General features: G+C 45.0%; 1 protein-coding gene across 1 annotated transcript in view; it reads left to right on the top strand.

The window, feature by feature from the left end:
- Window positions 1-12,072, top strand: part of ADAMTS12 (ADAM metallopeptidase with thrombospondin type 1 motif 12) — a 172,328-nt gene that overhangs the window by 137,081 nt on the left and 23,175 nt on the right. Inside the window, exon 17 of the mRNA XM_075726476.1 lies at window positions 2,990-3,116. Coding sequence (XP_075582591.1) covers window positions 2,990-3,116 — 127 coding nt within the window. The remainder of the gene's footprint in view (window positions 1-2,989; window positions 3,117-12,072) is intronic.

Raw genomic sequence — 12,072 nt, 5'->3', positions numbered from 1 at the left:
CCAGGAAACATGAAATTATGACTCTACCCTAAATTGGTTTAGTGGTGGACTTGGTAGTGCTAGGTTAATGGTTGGACTTGATGATCTTAAAGGTCTTTTCCAACCTAAACAATTCTGTGATTCTGTGATACTATAATTGTCTTACACGTCTCAGTCACAAGTCTGAAAGTACTCGAAAACCTATAACATTTCCTCACAGTGTCACAGACCTAATGTCCTAAGGTGCTATAAAAATGAGATAAAGGTTTCTATCTGCTTCTATGGAATGACCCAAACATGCATAGAAGGTTTTTAATTTCCTTGTGTTGTGGAGGCCTTTTTCAGTAATATCTGGCTACAGCCTCCCCTTCACACATGCAGTCCATGCTCAGTTCTCCTACCAAAAGTTACCTCTGTTGTTAGCTTTTGTATTGGGTTTGCGTGGCAATGTTTTGATAGTGGGGGGAGCTACAGGGGTGGCTTCTGTGAGAAGCTGCCAGAAGCTTCCCCTGTGTCCAATGGAGCCAACGCCAGCCGGCTGCAAGACAGACCCACCGCTGGCCAAGGCCGAGCCCATCAGTGATGGTGATAGTGCCTCTGGGATAACATAGTTAAGAAAGGGGAAAAAAAAAAAAACCCACAAACTGCAGCTGGAGTGAGGAGTGAGAATATGTGAGAGGAACAGCTCTGCAGACCCCAAGGTCAGTGCAGGAGGAGGGCAGGAGGTGCTCCAGGTGCAGGAGCAGAGATTCCCCTGCAGCCCCTGGTGCAGCCCCTGCTGAGGCAGCTGTGCCCCTGCACCCATGGGGGCCCACGGGGGAGCAGAGATCCACCTGAGCCCGGGGAGGAGCCCACGCCGGAGCAGGGGGATGTGCCCCAAGGAGGCTGTGACCCCGTGGGAAGCCCGCGCTGGAGCAGGCTCCTGGCAGGAGCTGTGGCCCCGTGGGGAGAGGAGCCCAGGCTGGAGCAGGTTTGCTGGCAGGGCTGGGGACCCCGTGGGGGACCCACGCTGGAGCAGGCTGCTCCTGAGGGGCTGCACCCTGGGGAAGGGACCCACGCTGGAGCAGTTCGTGAAGAACTGCAGCCTGTGGGAAGGACTCATGTTGGAGAAGTTCATGGAGGACTGTCTCCTGTGAGAGGGACCCCACGCTGGAGCAGGGGCAGAGTGTGAGGAGCCCTCCCCTGAGGAGGAAGGAGCGGCAGAGACAAGGTGTGACGGACTGACTGCAACCCCCATTCCCCATCCTCCTGCGCTGCTTGGGGGAGGAGGTAGAGAAAATGGGGAGTGAAGTCAAGCCTGGGAAGAAGGGATGGGTTGGTAGAAGGTGTTTTAAGATTGGATTTTATTTCTCATTACCCTACTCAGTTTTGATTGGTAATAAGTTAAACTGATTTTCCGTAAGTCAAGTCTGTTTTGCCTGTGATAGTAATTGCTGAGTGATCTCCCCGTCCTTATCTCAACCCAGGAGCCTTTTGTTATAATTTCTCTCCCCTGTCCAGCTGAGAAGTGGAGTGATAGAGCAGCTTTGGTGGGCACTTGGCATCCAGCCAGGGTCAACCCACCACAGCTTTGGATTTCCTAGTATTGGAGTTTGTATTCTGTTTTTTTGTTACTTATTTTTATACATAGATTGTTAAATTTTGGAAGGAAAAAGAATTTGAATGCTGTGAAATTACCCTAAAGCAAGATAACCATAATGCTAGAAATTTTAGGAAATATGTTTTAATTGCCATATATGGGGACATTGCTGTATAGAGGAACATAAGTATATGTTGTATAGAGGAGTATTTTCATATTTCCCAAGTACTATTATGTGTGGATTACTGTTCTTATCTTCCAGATAGTTTCCCACGCTAGTTACTAGGAGGTGTGAGGCAAGGAAAAGCTTGATTCCTAAATATTCTGTGAAATAGCCTAACACTTCTCCTTGACACCATAGTAACAGTGCTGTTAGGCCCTTTGCTTCCCAGGAGAAGCATAAAAGTCACAGAGGTACGGTGACCTACCATCTGCATATTAATTGCTGTGAATTAATAGCACAGTTAATTTAATGAGAGTTAATAAACAAGGTTTCTTCAGTCTTTTTAGTCGTTGGGATTTGTGTGGGCCTAATGCCACTATTTTAGTGCCTGTATATCAGTCTAGCTACAACCTTTTGAACTGTAATATTGCAATACTTTTTTTACACTGGGTTTGCAGCACAAGACCTACCTCAAATTATTGCAAAACTGTGTGGAAGGCAGGGCCCTGGAAACTGGCTTTCTTTAGATTCGCACTAGGGTAATGCAGTGTTTCTTTCTATTAAATGCATGGGAGTTTTTGTAAGTGGAGCTGTTAGGAAATAACCCAAATTGTATGTACAGGATGTCTCTGTGTCTCTCATTGTTACTGTGCTTTTCCTCTTGTGATGTGTGCTGTGTATTAGTTATTTAGAAAACAGAAGATTTTCTCCCTTCTATTAGGGCATCATCATTTTTGGTCAAGATTTGTACCAAAACTTCTTAAAAGTGTAATTCAGCATTAAGAGTCAGAAGGTTATAGTTTTGCTGATACTCTTTGGTTTATATTCTGCTTAAACAGCCTTCCCAAAAGTACAAAGAAAAGATCAGCAAAAATACCTTTGCTGTGAGTAGCCTGATGCTGCTGAGTTGCCCCTTATCTGTGAGTAATCCAAGAACCATTCTTAGCCCTTAAAACCTGCTTCAGGGCCTGCAGGAGCCCTTTCTGAGGTTGACAACGAAATTGAGATTAAGAAAAGTGCTTTCTAAGGTGTTGCTTGAGCTATCTGATTCAAAAGAGCTCTGCTTAACACCTTTTCAACTCTAAAGGCTAAAGGATGCTCATACCTGACTTAGCCCTGACATTCACCAGAACTGACTTTCACAGCTGTTACTGTATTCTGGGATGTGGAGTACCACCAGTGCGTACTCCCCATGCTAGAGGATTTCTACAGCTCATCCCCAGCCTACATGGCTTACTGTTAATTCTTTTTGTGTCTTTCTCTTGCAGGGGTGCAGCGCCAGATTGCCCACTGCATGCGGAAGGGAAGTGGAGCGATCAAAAACTCCTTCTGCGACCCAGCAACACAGCCAAATGGGCGACAAAAGAAATGCTACAAAAAGGACTGTCCACCCAGGTAATGGATACTGGGAGGGCTCTGGTAATGCTGAATAGCAGCCTTATTCAAAGCAAAATGTTGGTTCTAATACCGGATTAGTGTGGCCACTAATGCCTGCCACAGTGAGAGCTCCCAAGCATTTCAGAGCAAGGTGGCAGAAACCCAGTAATGGACAGATTAGGAGTGAGCTGCCCTAAGAAGTTTCGAATGCAAGTTACTGAGCAGTCTGTGCTGCGAATGGCAGATGAGATTGCTCTCTCATCTGTATAGGTACTTCTTTTGTTCAGCTTAGGTGCAGGTGTGCCTGAAAAACATAGAAAATTCGTATTTATTTTAAAAATCCTATTCCTGTCTTAGCTCGAGTGACGATTTATTACTGTGTGTTCCAAAAACTTAACTTGCAGAGAGGTTTTTTAAAGCCTTTTGATGCTGTTTTTCAGTATTTTTTGATACTCCTTTGTCCTTTTTGTGAGGGAGGTTGAGTGGAAATGCCCACTTCTATAACTCTACTTATTATAGCTTCCTTATAACACTTGTTATTTGGCATCTTTTTATCATGTCCCGTCTTATTTTTTTCCTCTCAGCGAAGTGCAGCTTTCTTTGTTCTGTGATCACATGGGAATAATTTTTTCCTTTTTTTTTTTTTTGGAATTTCCATTCCATTATTTTAATTCGTCACCATCTCTATTTTTTCTGTTCTAGCATTTTAGCGAGCAGGATAAGGAAGACTAACATTCCAGGTGACAGCAGAACTGTGGGCTTGTAAAATAGGCACAGATTTGCTGGAAGGGATCAATATTGGTTTTAGTTTCATGCTTAGGTACTGGAACATCTTGGTTTTGTCTTTCATTGTCTTGAGAAATTGTTTATCACACTGTTTGCAATGGTGTACCAGTCTTTCTCTGGTAATTCTAGTTAAATCAGAATCCAATCAAAGTCATTACAATGATTCCCTTAAAGTGCATCGTGTTACATTTGCCAGCAGTGAATTTCATGAAGCTTTAATGTAAAAAATTCTGCATGGCTGTTGGTTTTATTAGTTGTTTCCACGTATCTTCACAACAGAATATGATGTCTCCTCTGGGAATTATGTCTTTGCGCTTGCAGTCTCTCTAAAAGACTGTTAAAAGCATAGACTACCAGCATTTCATAATTCTTTATAGACCGCTAGGAAATCAATTGACAGTAGATGAAACTTATTAACTAGTTGACTAGTTAAGAGCTGAGGGTGTTTTTTATTTATAGCATGTATAATCTGTGCTATTTATTCCAAAGTTCCAAATGAGCTCAGTTTATCCCATTTTTCTAAATGACTGCATTATTCAGACCTGCTCTTAAAAGTGAGGGAGCAGAATTTGTCCCTTATTGGGCAGATTGTAGAATTATGTGACGTGTGAGCCAGGCTTTTCTTCAGGCCAGGCAGAAAAGCTCTCGAATGTTGCCAGCCTGAGTGATACTTCTCAAGCTCATTCTGCAATGCAGAGGAAAGCACTAGTTATCCTTCTGAAGACAGCAAAATACTGACAAAATTCAGTGCAGGAAACCTATACGTATTTAGTTCTAGAGTCTTGTATATTTATTTTTCTCTTAATAACAGAAGAATGACTGTAGCAGTTTGACCAGGGGTCTATTTAAATCCCTGTTCTGGCTCCCAGCAGGGCCTACATGCCTAAGGGAGAGTACAGACAAGGCAAGCATAAATTAGAATCATAGAATCGTTTAGGTAGGAAAAGACCTTTAAGATCATCAAGTCCAACCATTAACCTAGCACTACCAAGTCCACCACTAAACCAATTTAGGGTAGAGTCATAATTTCATGTTTCCTGGCTTGGTGACTGGGTTATTTTTTAATGAAAGTAAAAACTAGGAATCATTAAGGTTGGAAAGGATCTCCAAGATCATCAGTCCAACCATCAACCCAACACCACCATGCCCACTAAACCATGTCCCAAAGTGCCACATCTACCGTTTTTTTGAACACTTCCAGGGATGGTGACTCCACCACCTCTATGGGCAGCCTCTTCCAATGATTGACTACCCTTTCTGTGAAGAAATTTTTCCTAATATCCAATCTAAACTTCCCCTGATGCAGCTTGAGGCCATTTCCTCTTGTGCTATCGCTAACTACTTGGGAGAAGAGACCAACACCCACCTCACTACAACCTCCTTTCAGGTAGTTGGAGAGAGAGAGATAAGGTCTCACCTCAGCGTCCTTCTCTCCAGACTAAACAACCCCAGTTCCCTCAGCCGCTCCTCATCAGGCCTGTGCTCCAGACCCTTCACCAGCTTCGTTGTCCTTCTCTGGACACCTGTGTCTTTCTTGTACTGAGGAGCCCAAAACTGGACATAGTATTCCAGGTGCAGCCTCACCAGTGCCGAGTACAGGGGACGATCACTTCCCTGCTCCTGCTGGCCACACTATTCCTGATACAAGCCAGGATGCTGTTGGCCTTCTTGGCCACCTGGCCACACTGTTGGCTCATGTTCAGCTGCCTGTCAACCAACATCCCCAGGTCCTTTTTGGCCAGGCGGCTTTCCAGCCACTCTACCCCAAGCCTGTAGTGTTGCGTGGGGTTGTTGTGACTGAAGTGCAGGACCCTAAGGCACTTGGCCATGTTGAACCTCATACAATTGGCCTTGGCCCATTGATCCAGCCTGTCCAGATACCTATGCAGGACCATCCTACCCTCAAGCAGATTGAGACTCCCACCCAATTTGGTGTCATCTGCAAACTTACTGAGGGCACTGTTGATCCCCTCTTCCAGATCATCGATAAAGATATTAAACAAGGCTGGCCCCAAAACTGAGCCCTGGGGAACACCACTTGTGACCAGTCGCCAACTGGATTTAACTCCATTCACCACAACTCTCTGGGCTCGGCCACCCAGCCAGTTTTTTACCCAGTGAAGAGCACGCCTGCCTAGGCCATGAGCCACCAGCTTTCCTAGGAGAATGCTGTGGGAGATGGTGTCAAAGGCTTTCCTGAAGTCCAGGTAGATGATGTCCGCAGCCTTTCCCTCATCCACCAGGCGGGTCACCAGGTCATAGAAGGAGATCAGGCTGGTCAAGCAGGACCTGCCTTTCATGAACCCATGCTGGCTGGGCCTGATCCCGTGGTTGACCTGCACATGCCTGTTGAGAGCACTCAAGATGAACCAATCCATAATCTTCCCTGGCACCAAGGTCAGGCTGACAGGCCTGTAGTTCCCTGGATCCACTTTCTGGCCCTTCTTGTAGATGGGCATCACATTGGCAAGCCTCCAGTCATCAGGGATCTCCCCTGTTAACCAGGACTGCTGGTAGATGATGGAAAGTAGCTTGGCAAGCTCCTCTGCCAGCTCCCTCAGTACTCTTGGGGGGATCCCATCTGGTCCCATAGACTTGTGAGTGTCCAGGTGGCGTGGCAGGTTGTTAACTGCTTCCTCCTGGATTATGAGGGCTCCATTCTGCTCCCCATCCCTGTCTTCCAGCTCAGGGGGCTGAGTACCCTGGGGATAATTGGTCTGGCTATTAAAGACAGAGGCAAAGAAGGCATTAAGTACCTCAGCCTTTTCCTCATCCTTGGTGACAATGCCCCCCCCCCGCATCCAACAAAAGATGGAGTTTCTCCTTCGCTCTCTTTTTGTTGTTACTGTATTTATAAAAACATTTTTTATTATGTGTTACAACAGTGGCCAGATTGAGTTCTAGCTGGGCTTTTGCCTTTCTAATTTTCTCCCTGCAGGACCTAACAAGATCCCTGTACTCTTCCTGAGTTGCCTGCCCTTCTTCCATAGGTGGTAGACTCTCCTTTTTTCCCTGAGTCCCAGCAAAAGCTCCCTGTTCAGCCAGGCTGGTCGTCTTCCCCACCGGTTCAACTCAACTTATGGCATATAGGAACAGCCCACTCCTGCGCCTTTAAGACTTCTTTCTTGAAGAAGGCCCAGCCTTCCTGGACCCCTTTGCCCTTCAGGACTGCCTCCCAAGGGACTTTCCCAACCAGGGTCCTGAACAAGCCAAAGTCTGCCCTCTGGAAGTCCATGGTAACGGTTTTGCTGGCCCTCCTCCTTAGACCGCCAAGAATCAAAAACTCTATCATATCATGGTCACTAAGCCCAAGACGGCCACCGACCATGACATTCTCCCACGAATCCTTCTCTGTTTGTAAACAGCAGGCCAAGCGAGGCACCTCTCCTGGTAGGCTCACTTACGAACTGCATCAGGAAGTTATCTTCCACACACTCTAGGAACCTCTGAGACTGTTTCCTCTCTGCTGTGTTTAATTTCCAGCAGATGTCCGGCAAGTTGAAGTCCCCCACGAGAACAAGGGCTAGCAATTGTGAGACTTCTGCCAGCCGCTTATAGAATGCTTCATCTATCTCTTCATCCTCATTGGGTGGTCTATAACAGACTCCCAGCAGGATGTCTGCCTTGTTGGCCTTCCCCCTCATCACCACCCGTAATCACTCGACCTTATCATCACCACTGTTGAGCTCTATACAATCAAAACTCTTCCTAACACACAGAGCCACCCCACTGCCTTTCCTTCCTTGCCTATCCCTTCTGAAGAGCTTGTAGCCATCCAGTGCAGCACTCCAATCATGAGAGTCCATCCACCATGTTTCTGTGATGGCAACTAAGTTGTAGCTATCCAGCTGCACAATGGCTTCCAGCTCCTCCTGGTTTTTGCCCATGCTGCGTGCATTGGTGTAGATGCACTTGAGCCGGGCTATCGATTTCAGCCCCAACATTTCCATGCCACCCTCTGGTTCCTCTCTAGCAAGCCTGGTTATATCCCCTTCCCCCTTTGAACCTAGTTTAAAGCCCTCTCAATGAGTCCTGCCAACTCATGAGCAAGAATCCTTTTCCCCTTTGGAGACAGCCGAACTCCATCTGCTGCTGGCAGGCCCAGTGCCGTATAAACCTCCCTGTGATCAAAAAAAAAATTCCACCAACAGCACCAGCCTCTGAGCCACTTGTTAATCAGATGAGTTTTCCTGTTCCTTTCAGCATTCTTCCCTGCCACTGACAGGATAGAGGAAAACACTACCTGTGCTCCTGATCCTGCAACCAATTGCCCTAGAGCCCTGAAGTCCTTCTTGATTGCTTTAGGACTTCTCTCTGCAACCTCATCACTGCCAACCTGCATAACCAGCAGTGCGTAATAATCAGAGGCCAGTACCAGACTGGGGAGTTTCTTAGTAACGTCCCTAACCTGGGCCCCAGGGAGGCAGCAGACTTCCCTGTGGGATGGGTCTGGACGACATATTGGGCCCTCTGTTTTGTATCTCTTTGTAATATTCTTTCAACTTCCAACTGGTTTTAATTCAAGGCATTACCAGAGGCTTTTATGGCTTGTCTAACCAGTAACCTCCAATGCACCTCTCTTCCAAGTACTTGTCCAGCCTCCCTCTGCAACCTTGTAAAACTTCTATCATATACAACTTCCTCTGCAAGAAGTTCCACAGCTTTAATGCGTACTGTGTGAAGCACCACCTTGTTTTAATTATACTGAACGTGGCTCTCACTAGCTTCTGTTGGTGGCCCTGAGTTCTTCTGTTGGAAGAGATGGCAGCAAAGAATGAACTCCTGTCCACCCTTCTCAAGCCCTTCATTTTGTAGATCTGGTCTCTGTTCGAGGCTGTAGTCCCAGCATGGGATTTAGTTGGTATTTACTTGGTATGGCACGTGTCACCTGTAATCCAGATAGATGGTTACATCTGCAATGCAAGCCAGCACTTAGTGCAGTTTGGTGGTTTGTTGGTTCTGAAGAAAATCTGTGTTGGAAGAAGATGTGACTGTCCAGTACGGCATGATACAGGATAACTGAGAGTTCACATGAAGCTGCTGCAGACCAAGTGTTCTGTAGAGAGCTGGGTAAATTCTGTGCTAGAGTTGAGGACAGCGCTGTTAAACACAACACTGCAGGGGACCTTTGGTTAGGGCTGCAGCCACGGGACTGAAAACTAATAGATGATCTCGCACTTCCCAACAGTAAATCAGTTTCTTCATAGGAACGTCCTGTCTAAAACAAGAACTATGTTCTCTTGCATAGCCCTCCCTCCTATGATCTGCCAAATCCTACTGATGGAAAACATGCTACCATGAAAGTAGCTGCTAGACCACTAAATCAGAATTAGATAATTTATCAAACAGTAGCTACAGGAAAAGACTAACATTACTATAGGGTTTGTGACTCTCACAAACCAGATCTCATCCCATTAATCCATTTCAGGAAGTTAATTATAAACCGTTTAAATGACAGGCTTCTGAGAAGTCCAAGTCTTAACGTTCTTGTTCGTTAGCTGATTTGGTCTATGTTTATCTTTCCCACACTTTCTACTAAAAGAACCTGGAGCAAAACAAATAAAATACTGAAAAACTCGCAATACATGTATGCCACATGTTGACTCAGAACAAAATAAAGATGACTGAACAGTTGAGAGTTATAATGTCATATAAACGCTCATGTAGAACTTGAGTGATACTGCTTAGTAGGAGTGCAACGAGACTAGCATAAACGCATGCTTTTTTCCACATTACGCTGCAGAATATGGTTTCCAGTTATATGTTTCTTTGGTATGCAGGTGTTTACCTCCGTAGGTGTTAATGATAAAAATCACTAGATACTACTTGAGGACAAAGAGTGAGATTTTAACTACTTACAGTGTGGTGAATAAAAGTTTTGCTCTCCCCTGTAAAGAAAATTGCCTGGAGCATTTTTAACCTGACTATGCACTTGAACAGAGTAACTATAAATAGATTACTTTACAAGTACTTGGGATCTCCTGCTTTTTATCTGCTGTTACTGTATTGTCCTGCTTTCAGACTGCTTAGTACACTCCAACAGCATAATAAGAATAGGAAGTCTTGTTTCCCTTGTAATACACAGAGTGAAAATCAGTGCCCTGTTGGTATCTGCTGTGCCTGATGCTATACAAATATACAGTGAAAGAAGACAGTCTTTCTTTAGGGGTGACACAGTATGGTGGGAGGGAAGGAACATTCAGTCCCATAGGCATAATTATAGTAAGCTTTGGTTCCAAAATCCCATGCTACTACTTTTTCAACAGGATCCACACCTCATTCAGCACACATCATCTAGGTATAGATGAGCACTGTAAAATGGGCAAAGCTGTTGGGGCCCGCCTTAATTGTTACAGACCTTGGAGGTCTGTGGGAGGAAGAGATAGATCTCATTTAGGGCAGCTGAATGCCACCTGAGAGTATCAGATTTTCTCCCTATTTCTGTCACAGGCTGGATTGCAGAAGAGCTGAGCGCTCACAGCTGCAGCTGAAAACTGATGTTACGCTTTCACCATACAGACTGCTCTCTAGTTTGACAGCGTCACAAAGATTAGTGCTTACACAAATTACTTACCCAAATAATGCAGTTTGTTTGTTTGTTTGTTACCACATTCTTTCCATGCCATGCCTGCCTCTGGATAAGACAGTTCTGTCACTTTGCAGGGACCATGTGATGCATTAATATTTAAGAACCACTCAGTTGCTGTAGTGGTAAATGCCATCAGAAAGCAGAAGTTAGGAGCAAGTATTGGGTGGCGACTCCCATCAGGTTTCAGTTTCCACCAACTTGTCCCAGTCTTTCACCACAGTCAGCATAGCTACCTACTAGTTTTCTTCCCTGTATCCTTTCCTTTGCCAAGCATCTCTCTGTACGTGTGGTCTAAAGAAAGCCTTGTTTACAAGCTGCCCAAAGCTAAGTCTGTCTGGCAGTGCTCTCCACTCTTTAGCTTATAGTTGGGACATCCAACAGCTTCATCATTTCAACTTAGAAGTTGCGTGTTTGGGTCTCAGATTGTTGTGTCAACTCTGGATGTGTGCTCAGCAGTCACCTCCAGTTTTGGTTATGCCCGTGCAGTATGAGGAGGCAGCAGAAGCTCCAAGATAAATAGAGTTTGGCAAAGCTTGGGTGCTGCTCCCTTCTGTGTGGTCCAGGACCTGCTCTGGGGCATCCGGTACCAGAACAGACAAATGGATGGTAGGTGTTCTGCTGTCCTTGCTTTGTCTTTCTTCCCCTTCGGCTGGGATGCCACAGTTCAGAAGTCCTCAGAGGGGACCATGAAGAGACAAGAGTGCATGTGCTTCCATGTGAAGTTTTTCATGTTTGAGTGTTTAAGGCACATGTATGTATCCTAGAATGGAAATAGGAAAATGCACCATCAAAAACTCCAGTTACTTAAGAATAAACTTTCAGTCAGAGGAAGTTTTTTGAAGTGTGTGTGGTAAACATGGTGCCGGGCAATTAACTACTTGGCTCACCAGTACCATCTGTTACCTGCACCAAATGAGGAAGAACTCCACAGAAAATCTACATAACTAAATGTAATGTAAGATTGACCATGAAGGTGCAATAGGATAAAATCTTAATTCTGGGACTTCCTGTCTTTGGAGCACCTTACTCTCTTCCGTGACTTTTTAAAAACGTTTTGCGTGCAATAGTTAATCATGCACTGTTACTGCTGATCAAGATAGGTTCTGTAGTAAGCTCTGATAATTTATTGCTAGGAGTTTGGTATTTAAACCTGAAAACTGCTGAACCCTCATTCAGAGCCATTTGAAAACAGTGAAGGAAGGGGTGTCACCTTAGCATGTCTGTAGCTTGAAATATGTGATCTGATTCCATTAGAATTAATAGGGCAATTCACATACTTCAAGTTGCATTTGTGCTGAAGTGTCAGCAATTTACAAGATACTAGAGATGATAAAATTGGGAAGAATATGCAAGAGATAAAAACAACCCTGAAATGGCTTGATTCAGATTGTGGTAATATATTTTTCTTTTTTTTATTGTAGTGTTCCGCTGAGGTATGGTCGCATTTTCTCTTTAACCACTTGTTAGTTTTCCTTTGTTGTCTGCAGAAGCCTGGAAGAGCAAGAAACAATCCAAAGAAAGGCAGGAGAAGGAGAAAAATAATTTGTTCTTTTATTACAGCAATGTCCAGAGGCTTCGCACAGGGTTGTGGTGGCAGTG

Source organism: Pelecanus crispus, chromosome Z (genome assembly GCF_030463565.1).
Source record: "Pelecanus crispus isolate bPelCri1 chromosome Z, bPelCri1.pri, whole genome shotgun sequence".
NCBI classification, from domain to species: domain Eukaryota; kingdom Metazoa; phylum Chordata; class Aves; order Pelecaniformes; family Pelecanidae; genus Pelecanus; species Pelecanus crispus.
The sequence above is the reverse complement of the archived record's forward strand: the minus strand, read 5'-3'. Positions and strand labels throughout refer to the sequence as shown.